Below are 15,421 nucleotides of genomic sequence, written 5' to 3' on the forward strand. Positions count from 1 at the left end.
AGGTGGGGAGGCCGGGCCTGAGGGCCGAGCTGGCTTTTTGCTTTTGCCCTGCCTGCTTGCCCACCTCCCCCTTTGCTGGGCCCCGTCGGTTCGCGGTTCACTGAAGAGCTCTGCCCCTCCCCGGGCACACGGCGTCTCCTGAGCTCTGCTGGAGGCCAATCTCCTCAGGAAGCCCTGCTAGAGCGAGGAGGAAGTGCCCTGCCTTGCCCTTGTGCCCTTTCCTCGTTGCAGGCACCTGCAGAAACACCTGGGCTGCTGCTCCATACCGGGCTGCTTCTGTAGGAGCACTGGTGGCTCCTGCTGGCCTGGCAGGTGTTTCTGTCTTGTACTTGAAGGTCACAGATCAGTGCTGAGAAAGTGTAGGCTGGTATTTCTTCAAGAAGAAAAAAGTATTAATAATGAGCATCAGTTCATTTTGTTATAAAATCAGTTTTGCTTGCTGTCGAAAGGCCAAAAAGTTTATCAGCAGTAAGGAATTCTGACTACAGGTGGCTTCCGTAGTATTATACGTGGGCCGTGATTCATCAAAAGCAGAGAAACGAAGACACCCCCCTGGAATAAAGCATTTAGAATACAATAAATAAACTAAGGCTTCTTTGTAAATGTAAATGTAAACTTAGTTGGGAAACTAGAATTGTGATCTTTTTGATGAAGAGGCCCCATCCTCCTGTGTCCTAACAGATTTTCGTAGTAGTCAGTCAAGCTTGCTTTGGCTGTCATAGTAACATGCAATCTGCTGGATTTTTTAGTGTGCCTGAATACTGGAAGGAAATACTTGGCCATGGTTCTACTTCTGTAGGACTCTAATATGTTTTTGGGAGTAGGCTCTTTACAGAGGTATTCATACTGACTTCGGTGTAACAAATAGTGATCCTAATGTTTGTTTGCTGTCGTTGGATTTTTTTTTTCTAACAGGGCACAGTTATCTTCTCTCACTTCTGTATCTCTTAAGAGTTTGAAACACAATTTCTTGATATTATAGCTATTTGTTTTGTATTGCCTTAGTTAAATCTGTAATGATTTTGTTCATCTTTTTGTGTATGCTTCTTTGATGTATGTTTCTCACCTTCATTTTAGGATTACGCTAAAGAAAGATATGGAGTGTCATCAATGATACAATCCCAAGAGAAACCAGGTCAGTTAAAAAATGAAAAGAGTGTTTTAAAATCTGGGGGGAGGGAAGCGAGTTATATACCAGATATCTACAGTGCTTGTTTGAGAAATAATTTTCCAAACATTTTCATTCAAATCCTGCTGCCATTCTTTCCCTTGATTTGAATACATTTGGCACTTGTGAGACTGCGTTTGGAGTCCTGTGTCCAGCTTTGGGCTCTCCAGTGCAAGGAAGGCATGGACATTATGGATTCAGTTCAATGGGGAGCTACCAGATTGCTCAGGGGACTGGAGCACAGGGCCTCTGAGGAGAGGCTGAGGGAGCTGGGCTTGTTTAGCCTGGAGAAGAGGAAGCTGTAGGGTGATCTTATTACTGTTTAAAACTACTTAGTGGGAGGGTATAGAGAAGATAAAAGCCAGACTCTTGAAGATATGTGGTAGTTGGACAGGAGATCATGGGCACAAGTCAGAACACAGGAAATTCTGATAAGATAGAAGGAAAAAAAAATCATGAGTATGGTTGGATATTGGAGCTGGGTCCAGAGAGGTTCTGGAATCTCAGTCTTTGCCCTTGCCTGCACCACACCCTATACAACTTGTCAGTTTCTGTCTTTGTCCATCACTTCAGGCTTGACTTTTTTTGGAAATAATAGTGTACTGAGTCCTGAGATGCCAGGTTTTTTCTTTGTTTTTTGGAGTAAGTTTTGCCATGGCTTGTTACAACAGCTCTCTCTGAGTAGGATGTCTGTCTGCTTATGCAGCCTTCATTACTCCTGCATATGAGCACCAAATCCATTAATATTACATATTAATATTTATAGGTTTTATCATTATTCACACCACTATGAATTCAGGAAATCCCAATTTTCTGCTGATGGGTATTGGGATTCAAAAAGATTTGTCAGCTAGAGAACAATCTACCAGGCCAACATCGCAAGAAGTATTAATCTTCATATTATTCAGTGCATGAAACAGGGACGAGGGAAGGTAATAGACTGGCTTCTTGTAACTTCTTCATAGCAAAATGTAAAACAGGCGCATCTTCTGTGATTGGGTGATTTTTTTTCTCCTCTGAATGGTTGTTTTGGTTGACCTCCCTTAGGAAGGGAAATGCAGAATGTGACTGCCACAAAAAGCAGTCAAAGCTGAAGCCAACTGAAGGGGAGCATTATGTCAAGAATGTAATGGGAGATCACTAGAGACTGTATTAGCAGTCATTGAATAAAATACTAGCTGTCAAAGAAAGGGAACTAAAGTTGAAATCATGTTATAAGCCAGCTCAACTACTGGCTGCTGTGGTCTCCCTCTTCCTGATGCTGGGTCTTCTGCTGATCCATTTCAACATGCTAATAATAACAACTTGTTTAGCTAGCTTAGCAAAGTGATAGAAGTTGAAAAACTGGAAACACAACCATCCATAGTTATGTGTAACCACGTAACAATCCATAAATTGGTGTGTAGTCACAACCGAAAAGGTAACTTCTCCAAGCTAGCATACGACTGGTTAACCTGCACTGCTGACCGTAGGCTGAAAGATTCCCCTATTGTATCTCCTCTCCCTGCACTCTTCCATGATGGCATTGGCTCACTAGAGTTTCTGGAAGCTGTGTTTCCTCTGCCAGTTTAACCCCCTATAGCAAACAACTATGTAGGGAGACCCAAGTGGGCAGATTGAGGTGGTGGATCAAATCCTATTCTCGTGGAGAAAGTCTACTCTGCCAACTGTCTCATATTCAAAATAGAGACTCAAAAATACTGTGGAGAAAAAAAATATGCGGAGAAGGAAAATGGGGAAAGTTACAGGAAGTGATATGAAAAAGGCTGAGTGCTGTATTTAGATCTGTTGCCCCCTTGACCCTTTTTTAGAAAAAAGTCTCAACCAGTGCATGGACAAGATTGAGTACATTTTCCATTGGGCTTAAAATGCAGCCTACAACAGTCTTGCTTTTCTGTTTTTCTTGAAGTTGGTTACCCAAAACCCCCAAATTAGGTAGCAATAAACACCAAAATGCCTGTAATAAAAAAGTTCAAGATCAACCTAGTGCCTTCCTTGAGACTAATGCCCTCTTATTTAAAGATTCAGTAGTTCCTGCCAGGGAGACTCTTATCAAAAGACTCATGGGAGGGTGAAGTCATCGCTCATCGGTAGTGTATGTATGCTTTTCCCCGAAGTACTCTGCTTGTATTGAGTGTGTTGGAGGAACTACTGCTTGGGGCAGAGGGTGCCAGGAAAGCCCAAATGTTGGTGTTCCCATCTGTCTGCACTGCCTTAATTTTGTTTGTTTCTGATGTCTGTGTGGGTACATGCCATTTCTAACTCAGAATAACGAATTGTGATATGATGTGCACATCCACATACCGTCTGGTAGCCAGAGCCAACAAACAATACAGACAGCACAGATGTGGGTAGGAGCTCAGTTGGATGTCTGCAGCACTGTTGCTTTTGGGCTTGCTGTTGTAGTGGTACTGTCCTGAGGACGCTGGCTGGACATGGGAAGTTAGAAAGCTTAGAGTGATCAGAGCAAATTATTCTCCCTTTCCAAGGGATAGGCTTATTGTCCTTTTCTCTACTCATAGATTCTTGTTCCTCTGCAGGCAGATTAAAACTCATGTCACAACTTCACAAAGTTGTTTCACAGATGCTCCACCCTGCTCTACTGATCTCACACACACCTGTGCCTTCATTCTTGGCCCACTTCAGTCTGTCTTCTGCTAATGCTGGCTGCCCTGGCTATCTGATGTTCTCACTTCCTGTTACATCATGTCTTTAGGTCCTTCCTGCTTGCTGGAGGCTATGATTGCTAGTAAAACTCCATTTGCCTTTCCCTTTTTCTCCGTTCAGCCCCATTACTTTCATCTCCCCTCCTGGGAAGCTGCTTTCATCTTATACTGCTTTTGGTTAAGTTTTTATTAAACTTATCTCCTCTTTTTCAAATTTGTCCAACATTGTAAAGATGTTGGCACTTCACAGAGGCAGTGGAAATATTGATCATACTGTTCAAAACTTCATGATGCCAGATAAATGAACTTAGTAAACAGGCTGATATGACAGGCAGGGAATGAGGTTCTGGCAGTGGAAAAGTGATTTTGTCGTGTAAAACCCACACAGCTTTTTGGGTTTTTATCCTCTCCCACGTTCAGGGGAGATTAGAGTTCTGAGAGAAAGAGAAGGATGTTTAGTGTGTTGAAAAGAAGAGATTGTGCTATATATGAAGGAAATGAAAAAATATAGTTTCCCCTTAAACATGATTCAAAATGGCAATGAAGGTAAGATAGCATGAATAGGGGCTGGAAGTGTAATTTCAGACTTATGGAAGTATTTTGTTTGAATTTTGTTTAAAATCTTTGTTCCCTTGTTGTCACTGCAGCTGTAACACAGTTTAAAACATTCTTATTTTTGCATTATTTAATTGTCTGTAAGTGTTTATGTGTCAAGAAGACAAAAGTATGTATAGCTTGCATTTGTGAAAGAACAAGTAGTTGGTAGTGTAGAGTATGGTGGGAGGACCTTAAAGGTGAGAGCAGGAAGCTTCATTTTTGTCATGGAAGAGAAAGAAATGAACTGAAAGGCATTCCGGGTGAAATGATATTTAAGAGTACAGAGGGAAGATTTGAGCAGCAGTATGTTGGTTGGACAAGAGAGAATGAGTGACAAACGATTGCTTACAGTAACAAATGTAGACATTATGATGAACTACATACAGGCATTTCAGAAATGAGAGGAAAAGAAGACTAGGTTTGGCAAGTGTTGAAGGAGGGAAACAAAGTGACATGACAGTTACTTCGTCTAGCTCTTTTCAGTGGAGCACATTGACAGGACCAGAGGCAATGGGCAGGAACAGAAACACGGGAGGTTCCCTCTGAACATCAGGAAACACTTTTTTACTGGGAGAGTGACCAAGCACTGGTGCAGGTTGCCCAGGGAGATCATGGATCCATCCATTCTGTGATCTGCTGTTGGAAAAAAATGACTTCACGGTGTTTCTTTTAGGATGTTTTGTTACCCTTTTTATAAAAGGTGAAGTAGTTTTAATGTTTTAATTAATTCATACCATATAAAAATGTTTTTGTTTAGTCTTGGTGAAACATGAACCATTATGTGTCCAAAAGACTTAAAAATATTTATCCAATGCGGATGGTTCCTGAAACACTAGGGATCCATAAAAAGGGTAACACCTCGTTCCGTCTTTATGTGTGTGCCTGGAAAATGTTTTAAGTTTCTAACAATAGAGTTTTAAGTTGACTGAGGTAATTTCAAGTGTCTGAATATCAAACACTTAGAAATACTAAAGCTTATGGTGATAAAGTTTGAACATCAGAAGTTGCTGGCAAGTGGTAACATCTTTATTCCCCTTTGTCCCTTCCCCAGTGCACGCGTCCACACACATACATTATTAATATATTTGAGTCAATTTCCTATCACGTTTCTCTGTGCACTTCAATTCTGTTCTGGTTTTGATGTGTGTGTGTGAAGAAAAATCTACATTGCCCTGAGCATAAGGGAATAAACATTTTTATCCCCCCTAAAATTCCCAGTGCGGAATAATAGGCTTGCAGGGCAAGCTGTGGCTGATATTCAGAGACAGAGGGAAGGAGTCCAGAACAGCAGATGGTAACCTGGGGTAGGCAAACATTGGAAAAGTTCTGGCGGGAAAAGTCTATAGTGGAAGTGTCTTAGTAAATCTAATGTTATTTTGAAACAAGGGAGAAGTCTGTGATGAAAGACAGAGAGTGAATTTACTTATGTTGCATCTAATAGAATCATAGAATATCTCGATTTGGAAGAGACCGATAAGGATCAATATCTCCTTTGAAGATTTATTTTTTTCCTAATAAGCAGTGTTTTTAACCACAAGAAATAAGTGTTTGAGGCCATGCAAAAATACTTTTGGCCAAAAATCTATGGAAAAATACGATTAAACAAGTACATTTCAAGGAATAGTGGCATGCAGCCAGCCCATTGGCAGTTCATAGTGATGTATACAATATTTAAAGTCCTGAACTATTTAAAAATATTTTCCTTGATAATTTTTATTTTTTCCTTTGCTATCCAAAATCAGTCCTTTCCAAACCATGCATTCCTATTGTTATTTAGCTTTTTTGGGTACACAGAATTTGAAGGGTTCTTTCTGATGAATCCTGGCTCCTACAATGGTTGTAGTGCTTGATCAGGTTGTCAAAGAGATTCTCTCTTAAAATAAATTTTACTAGTTTACACAGTAACACTCTTGTTGCTCCAAAATGCTATGTTTCTGTCAAAATCTATCTTCTTGTGATTTCTAATGCACATTTATTTGTGGTTTCTTTCTTTTCTTTATTTTCAATAATAATTATTTTACAGTGATATTCACCCTACTTGCATAGATACAGAGAATAGTCATGTCACCTCTTAGCCTTTGTTTTGCTATGTTCAACATACCAGCTTTCACATCGCACAACAGAGCAGGGCAGACATCCCTTAGCTAGCCGAAATCCAGACAAATAAGTGGAGGTAGTACAGTGTGGCACAGTGAAGTCCTATCAAAAACAGTGTAATCATGCTGGGTTCTGCCATCTGTGAACTACAGTAAGTCTTGGTTTTGTTTTAGTGCAGTTTGACCCTTCTATATAAGTCAAACAATAAACTTGAACCAATTTAAGACTGATTGATCAAGTACAATTCACTGAGAAAGGAAATGGGATCTTGTGTGTTTTCAGTACATCTGTAATGATGTAGATAAAAAAATAATGTTTTTGATTTATTGTAAATTTTAGCAATGATAGAAAATGTATTTGGAGTTTAAAGTGAAAAATGTTTTGCTTTGGAAAAAACAAAACCATTTTAAAGTGTGGTTTTTTTTTTCTGTAATTCAGATAGAGTTTTGATTCGAATAAAAGACTTGACAGTTGAGAAGGCTGATGAAGTGGTTTGGGTTCGCGGCAGAATTCATACAAGCAGAGCTAAAGGTGAGATGCCTCCAGGGTTTTTATTTTTATTTCATCATATTGTTAGTATAGCACAAATGTTTATTTTGACTTCATGACCTGTTAGTTATGTATTGCATACAAGAAAACTTTGCCACCTGGTTACTTGGTGTTCATTCAGTGTTCATTTTGGCCGGTTATTTCCTCTTTTTTCCACCTCTCTTTTAACAAGAGGGGAAAAGGAAATTTTGTTTTCAGCTGAGTGGAAATTGGGTATTACTATTACATTGTAGCAAAAGTGAATTTTGGTTTTATCGTATTACTAAATAATATGTGGACAATAGTAAATAATAGGAATTTTAAAATATTACAGTCATTCTTTGTGTGTTAACAGTTGTGAGATAAAACACAAGCTTCTACTGTAAAATGTACTTTTATTATAACTGTATCAGTTGTCAGGCAATATTTATTCTGCTGGATATGAATACTTTCACAATACCTTCTCTTCGTCAGGAAATAAAGTCTGTTAAAATTCCAGAATTTTTACTTTCTTTTACCAGTATCTGATTATATCAATTTGAACTTAAAATAAGAAACATAATCTTTCTTTAACAAGACAAAGGGAAAATCCTTTTATGGGTTCTCAGGAGTGTGGGCTGTCGTACTTGGCTGTCTGACAGCCATATTTCTTTCCTGGAATCAGAATTTCTCTCTGGAGATCCGTTTGCCATATGCAAACTTAAATAGGCTTTGGCCTTTTCAGTTGACATCAGATGCTGACAACTGTTGTACTCGTTTCAGTTATGTTTGGCAGCTCTGTAGTGAGATATAAATACCTTGTCCTCCCAAGAGTTGAAAGAAAAGAGCATAAAGAAATTATCTTCATAAATGAAATTTAACAGTAGTTTTAGAATTGGGAATAATGCAAATTAGGGGCGAGAGTCCAGTACAGAATTTTGTCACATATAGCAGCTTCATTTCTCTTTTTGAAGCTTAATTTTCTTAAAAAATGTCCCTCTTAATGAGTGTCTGTACTGTAGTCAGTTAAAATAAGGAACTGCATGTAAATGTATACATATAATGCACATTTTAATTTGTATTAGAATCTTTACATTTAGGGAGTCCTTTGTGATTTCTTCAATAGTTCTGTACTGTGGTCTTCCATGGAAGTCTCTCTTTGCTATGTGTAGAACTTGTCAGCCCCAAGAGCTGTGAAAGCCTTGGTCGTTACAACTTGTTCAGACAAGAGACACTATCTAATTTCAGTGCTACTATCAGTATAGAAATAAGAGTATCCTTATGACTTTTTCTTTTGCAATTGTAAGAGGAGTTCAGACTGTTAACAGAATGCAGTATATTAAAGACAGGTGTCTATGCCTCCCTTTAAAACAATGTGAAGTTCAGTGGTTGTTTATTACTGTTTCTGTATTGCATTTATATACGATACCTTGCATGATACATGCATTTACTTCAGTCAGAGTAACATATATATAACATGGCAATATTAACTTACAAGAAGTAGTTTGTCATCCTTCACCTTTGACCTCAGTAAAGACTACTGTTTTTCATGAAATAACAGTGCTTATTTTCAAAACTTTAGCACAACCTGAAGCATGAAACCAAAAGGAGATGATTATGGGCATGAATTGTTCTCAATTTATTGATTGTGCTTCTTGTTCCCTCTTGTTCTAACAACGCAGAACAATTCTGACATTTAGGGAACGCTGCTAGGGAATGCTGTATGCTTGTTTACTTAAGCTTTGGGGGAAAGAATCTTACAAGAAAAGCAAATGTTTAAGAGTAAAGAGTAATAATAGCCTCTCCTGCACACATCATGGTGCTATTCCTACTATTATGGAAAGGAAAGTCTTGCAAAAAAACAGGAGAATCTTCCAGAAAAATCTCCTTAGTTTTTCTCAGAAGCTCAAATTTGACTCCTAAATAACCAACATATCATTTATTTAACGCTGTCTAGTTCTGACTAATAAACCAAAAAAAATGTGAACAACTGGAGAATCCAGCTGTCTCATATAGGAAGCCACTCAAGAAGTCTGATGGAAATTAACTGAAGGATGTGTAAAGAATGGGGTGTTGGGAATGTCTGTGGGCTGTACTAAAATTAAAGTGCTTGGGGCCCTGTGGTTTTTATTGTAGATTGAAAAAATGTTATTTCTGGCCTTATTTTAAAGCCAGCCTAAGCTACTGGTCACGTTTATCATTGAAAAGCAGTTGGGAAATCAGTCGGGGTTCTGCCAGGCAGCTGGGACTTGCGCAGAATGTTAGACCTGGACTTGTTTTTACTTTATGAATGCAAAGGTTTATAAAACGTCAAAATAGTATGTCTGAAAATAAGAGTACCACCAAGAAAAATTTAAATACTGGACCAACCAAATTTTATAATAAACCATATAAAGTTTTCTCTTTGCTAGCAGATGTCTGTAACTAACAATTATATGACCAAACATTTTTTACTCTGTATACAAATTCTTCCTTACATCCTTTTCTTTCATAAGGTCTTGTGTTATTTGGTACTTGCGTCCAAGGAAGGAAACGGGTTCCTGTTTGCTTTTATGTGCTTAGTTTTGACAGGATTCTCTGTGTGGTGTCTTCTCTTAGTTGTTCAGTGAATGAAAGTTCTTTGCATTAGACTGAGTCAGACCTTTTTAACCAAATTTCTTTTGAAACTTTTCATCTTTCTAGGTCTTCTTGTGGGACACAGTATGGTTTGTTTTATAGTGACTTAGAGTAGTTTACGGTTGAATGTGAGTAAAATTGGTCTTGTACTTTTCACATAAATACCATGTAAATGTTTTGAAACACATTGAGAACATCCCATGATCCCATTTTTTTTCTCACCGTGATGCTTCCTTTTTTCTGTCTTTTGATCAGGAAAGGCATCTAATCATGAACTAGATTTGATTATGGCTTGTCTTTTTGATACTTTTATTTTGCATATATCAGGCTCTTTTGGGAAAAGTTATGTTTCCTCCTACAATCTTTGTAACTGTGATCTTTTAACTATTCCTATCAGTGAGGTTTGTTTGATCACTTATCTTCTGTGTGATTAGAAATGGTTATATTCTACAAAACATCCTCTTTTCATCATGAAAAACAACTTCTGTTACTCATGACGAAAAGATTTGAGTCCTTCTATAATGCAGATATTGATCAGATTTCTAGAGTTTGGGATTTAATACAACTGCCAACCTTCTGTTTATTATTAGAACGATAGCACGTCCCTCCGTTTATTTCACTATCTTCTCCTTAAATGTTTACTGGTTGAGTGACGACGTAGCTGTCTTCAGCTGTATTTTTTTTGTTTGAATGCCTGATCCAGCATTGCTGAAACTTCAGTCATATTTTGCTAAATTATTTATGACTGAAATTATTGAGACAAATATGATTTTCTAGGAAATACTGTATCTAATCACACTCTAATAAGAAATATTCAGATGTCAGAGGTGTGAGATATGCCCAGCTTGTCCAAGGAAAGTTAAGCCTATTGTGTCCTATGGAAAAATTGTACTTTATTTGTTGACTTGCAGGATCTGAAACACAGGCGTGTATACCACTGAAGGCTCTATTTAGTTTCTGAAGCCTGTACTTTTCTCTTTTAAATCTGTGGCTTAATGTTTGCCTGCAATAAATATGTACATCCGTACCGTATTAGCTTCTTTACTTAGATATTGCAGCCTCTGGAATGCAGAAATAGTTGTACTCTGGTTTCTGAAAATATATAATTAATTTTGTTGCATTTCTGAAGTCACAATCATAGGACAAGTTTAGTTATCCCTAGTAATTATAATGTGGTTTTTTTTTTACTAGATTTACATGTTTGCTTTTATTTCCATCAGATTTTTTGTCAAATGTTCTGCATTTATCTTCTGATGCTATTTAAATTATCTGCAGCTATGTGTCAGGAATGGTAATCTACATAATTACAAATGAAAGCTGTAACTGTTTTTTTAGTGTTAGTGTTCAACTTAGACATATGTTGATTTTAATGTTTTATAGTCTTAAGTCAACAATAACTGGGAAATAGCTATCTGTAACAAAGCTGGCTTCTTCCTATTCTCACCATTTTAATGGAAATGTTATGAGTCAGAACTCAGAATTAAAATTATGTTGATGCATTTTATCAGATACTGGTACAACAGTGAAGTGTTTCTCTCTGAGGAAGAAGCACTTAAAATTAATGTATATCCTTAAATCTAAGTTAAGGAGTAAATGTTTATTAGAAATGTGAGGAGAAATATGAAATGATTGTAACTGTCAGCTAAACAGATTAGAAAGAGATTTGTTGACTTGGAAATACCCATTTTTGAAAGCCAACAAAGTGCATTATGTTCTTTGTAAATTATTGTTAATTCCTATTAACTTATTTTTCCCTAAGCTGTTCATGAATAAATTGCTCTTACAGGAATTTTTACTTGGATCTTTTAAGTTCTTGTCATTCACCGGAATCAATACTCCTTTTGTTCTTCTTCATTCTGAATGCATGCTGTATTATAGAATGAACATTGTTGGTTTAGTCCCTGTGGTGCAAAATCAAGCCTATTTCTCTCAGAGCAGCTTTATAAAATAAACTCTACAGCTTTAATTTGAGAAGATGAGAAAAAACTTCTCTTAGAATAATGTAGACTTGAAGTAGCAGTGAGCAAAGCAACAAGGAAAAGTATGATTTACTTCTTGCAGTTGAAGAACAATAGATGTTGTAAAGTTGTGATTTATAGTTTTTGTTTTGTCTAGATATTACTTCTTGTTATTTTTAGAAAATGTCCATTCACATGTTTATAGACGTAAGGCAGGATTATTTAATTTATCTCCATGTCTGGGGTGTGTGTACATGCAGAGCTAACTAGTTTGATGTAGCTGTTGGGTAATGGTGGTAGTGAGGGAGAGGACAGAAAGAGACACACACACACCCCCCTCCTTAAAAGCTCAGTTTAACATTAAAGTAGTAAAGCATTTTTTCTCATTCACAAAGACCTCGAGTAACTTGTCCTTAATACACCTGCGTTGTTTTTCTTTGTATTCAGGGAAGCAGTGTTTCTTAGTCCTGCGTCAGCAGCAGTTTAATATCCAGGCTCTTGTGGCTGTGGGACAGCATGCAAGCAAGCAGATGGTAAAGTTTGCTGCCAAGTAAGTAAGCAATTATATCCTGTTGTCAGAGTAAACAATGGTGGGAACCAGGACTCCCAGGGGTTGGGACCATTTTCACACATTAACGTCAATGCTTCATTTGTTTTAAAATGTAGTTATTTAAATTGTCAGCTCACTATTGCATTGAATACATTACACTGACAAAAGATAAAATAGAGAGCAGGCTTGAAATTCATTCTGAACTGCTGAAGCAGCATTCTCTTGCCATAGACAACCTACATTTACTTTCAAGCTGGCTAACAAAAAGTCTGGCAAGCTGAGCTTAGTGGGATACTTCATTTTGTGTGTGGTGTTTGTGTGTGTCTGCACATGTTGAGGGTTTTTCTTCTACAAGATGTGCACTGTAGTAATATGTTTTATAGATAGAACTGATGTGAAGAAGTTCTGTATTGCAAGTGGCTTACCGAGTTGAAGAAATTAGTAGTTTCTTTTGTGCACTGAATTAACCTTATTTTTGACACTAGAATGTTTAATGAGTGACTTAAGCTACTTTTTTTTCTTTTGGAGACTGATGGTTAGATTTGCCAATTAAACAAATGTTTGTTGCAGCAATTTACATCCAGTTATTTAGTTTGTTCTATTCTTAAAGATAAAAAAATTACCTTCCCCTGCGACTTTCCTCGAGTGCTTTAAGGTTGTCCAGTACTAAATATGCTTGCATGACAAAGATGTTTTTATAGTAGAGCTTTTAATCGTGTATATCTACTTCTTCACAAATAGAAATGTGGATCAATTGGGTGCAGTAATATGCTTAACATGTGGCACTTGAGTTGCTTCTGTTTAGTTCTTGGCACTACTCTCATGCCTGGGAAGGCAGCCCCCAGTAATTAGCTGCAAAAGTGCTACAGCCTTCAACCTTCAATATGTCAGGGAGAGGAGGGATTCATTATAGGATAGACTTCCAGAAGCCAAGTTAAGAAGGTTAGGATAATGCTTCTGCTGACGAGGTTCAAGGCAACGGGAAAACAGAACCAGCAGTGTTTGTTATTTGGCGGTGCTTCATCTTGGCAGTGCCAGGGTGAAGCATGCTGTTTACAGGTGTTGATGAGCCAAAATAGAGTGTTCTGTTTGTTCTGTCCAGCGCTTGGAATCTCTGAAAAAAAATCAGTGCATAATCTGCTTGTTCCCCAGTTCATCTCTCTCTAATCTACGAACTCTGGCTGTATTCTCTAACTGAACTTGTGCTACAGAGCAGTGAAACCGTTCTTGTAGTTGTGATGCTCACTTTACTATTCTCCAGTTCTCTCCAACATCTCTTTCAGTTTTCTTCATGGTTCTTTCCTCCACAATGGAATTTCTTATGTTTCATGAGTGGCAGAGCTGAGTGATTAGAAGCTCATGAGAGGGAAGTTGGTCCTTTTCTGTGTGCTGACTCTGACACGTGTAAGACTTCCATGACTAGTTTTTTGATTGACTAATCTTTTTCTACTTGGTTAGTTTTCTGTCAGGTTAGTTATTTAAACTAGATCATGGAGGTCCAGAGCTAACAGGGAGTGGTAAATGGTGGAAAAGGTTATCTGGAAAGACTAGAGCAAAAAGCTCCTGTCTCTTTTGGCAGCAGCAACCTGCTAAATCAGATGGAACCTCATCCTTAGGTCCTTTTCAACTCCCTGTCGTCTCCTCACTTTTCTTGATGTGATAGACCTGATTTCCTCTGACTAGCGAGACTCATGACACTTGTGCTGTATTTTGACTTTTAATTCTGCTTCTTTTTGTGATAGTATTTGCTAGCTAAATCCTGATACTTCAGCCACTCTGATTTATAGCATGTGTGTTTTACTCGTTAGTTGTGCTTCTGAAATGCTTACATGCTTATCATTGTGTGCTTTGAATGACAGAACTTTCTCTGCTACAGCCTCCTGGGTTTTCTTTTGGGGGTTTGCTTTTTTTTTTTTTTTTTAACAGCATTAGTGCAATCATCTTCTCATGATTCCTTCCCACCATCAAACCTATTTTATTAATATCGTGCTATGCTGTCAGTTTTTCCAGTGTTTTTTCTTCTTCTACAATTTTGTCTGATGCTGCTATTGCAGCTGCCTCTTGCCCTTCAGAGGCTGCTGCTGTTCCCTGACCTCTAAGTGCCCTTGTGGTCACCATGTAACGCCTGAAGCACAGCAACAGTACGTGCCTTGTTTTCAGTTACTTCCCTGCTAGTTTTCACCTGCTGTGGAGTGATGCCATTATTACGCGCAGATGAGACTGGTCTTAGATGTCTAAAAATAACTATATTGTTTCTCTGCCTTTCTCTGTGTCTTTTTTCATCATCTCCTCTTGTTTCCTACACATTAAATAAGGAAATAAACATGTAGTTAAGGATACATTTAACTTAAATACCTTACATTTCAATTAAGTTTTGAACTAAACTTTTTCACTGGTAGTACATAAACTTTATTTTTCATGTGCTACTTTCTCATGTTTTGATATTGGGTCCAAAACTTTATTTAAAATAGTTAGTGAATTTTTCATGAGAACTGATAAAATCAGGAGCATTTTTTTTTACAAATTTTCATAAATAATAAACAAACCAGTTCCTCTTTTAGCTATTGGCACAGGGAAACCAAGAACTTTCATAACCTTCTGTGGTCTAGCAACATTCATGTACTAATTATCTCCATTATCATAAGAATGTGAGTTCATTTTAGTGAGAGACACTTAATACTGGTTTAACTCAGTTTTACAAAGACATTTATGTGAGTTTATGAAAAGTTTCTCGTTGAACTTTCAAAAAATACATAGCCAGCAACATAGAGCCAGTTGAGATACTGGATTGGCAGCTGTGGAGTTCTTCTTAAGTCTTTGATCAGAAAAATAAATTCAGCCTAGTGCTGCAAAGGATGCTCTATAAGAGAAAGAATTTTCTCTTTCAGCCAGCAGAGGTGCCAAGTGGTGCAATCAGTAATTTATCAATCTGCTTTTTTTCCATCAAGTATTGGGTGTGATCGGTTTTGATTTTCTTTCTCCCTTTTTTTTGTTTTGTTTATTTGTTTATATCAGCACTGAGCCTTCCCTGCCTGCCCCCCACCCCTGCCAAGCCACGTGATAGGACATAGCGGTTGGGAGAGGTGGTTAACAGATTCTAATTTAGTTTCCCAAGCAGTGTGCCCTTGCTCAGGAAGTAACTGGACGGCTCTATATAGTAGGGTAGAGAATGAAAATCCAGAAAAGAGATTAAAAATGGGGAAAAAAAAAAAAGAGATGGGTAAACCTGTATGAAAATACTTCACAATGTAGAAAAATATAT

At 37.7% G+C, this 15,421-nt stretch overlaps 1 protein-coding gene across 1 annotated transcript in view; it reads left to right on the forward strand.

Moving 5' to 3' along the window:
* The first annotated feature begins 1,079 nt into the window (after positions 1-1,079).
* The window catches only part of DARS (aspartyl-tRNA synthetase), a 38,246-nt gene continuing 23,904 nt past the window's right edge, over positions 1,080-15,421 (forward strand). Inside the window, exons 1-3 of the mRNA XM_010079948.1 lie at positions 1,080-1,135; positions 6,967-7,059; positions 12,057-12,159. Coding sequence (XP_010078250.1) covers positions 1,111-1,135; positions 6,967-7,059; positions 12,057-12,159 — 221 coding nt within the window. The 5' untranslated portion in view covers positions 1,080-1,110. The remainder of the gene's footprint in view (positions 1,136-6,966; positions 7,060-12,056; positions 12,160-15,421) is intronic.

This window comes from Pterocles gutturalis, unplaced genomic scaffold, assembly GCF_000699245.1.
Source record: "Pterocles gutturalis isolate BGI_N339 unplaced genomic scaffold, ASM69924v1 Scaffold37884, whole genome shotgun sequence".
Taxonomy (NCBI): Eukaryota; Metazoa; Chordata; class Aves; order Pterocliformes; family Pteroclidae; genus Pterocles; species Pterocles gutturalis.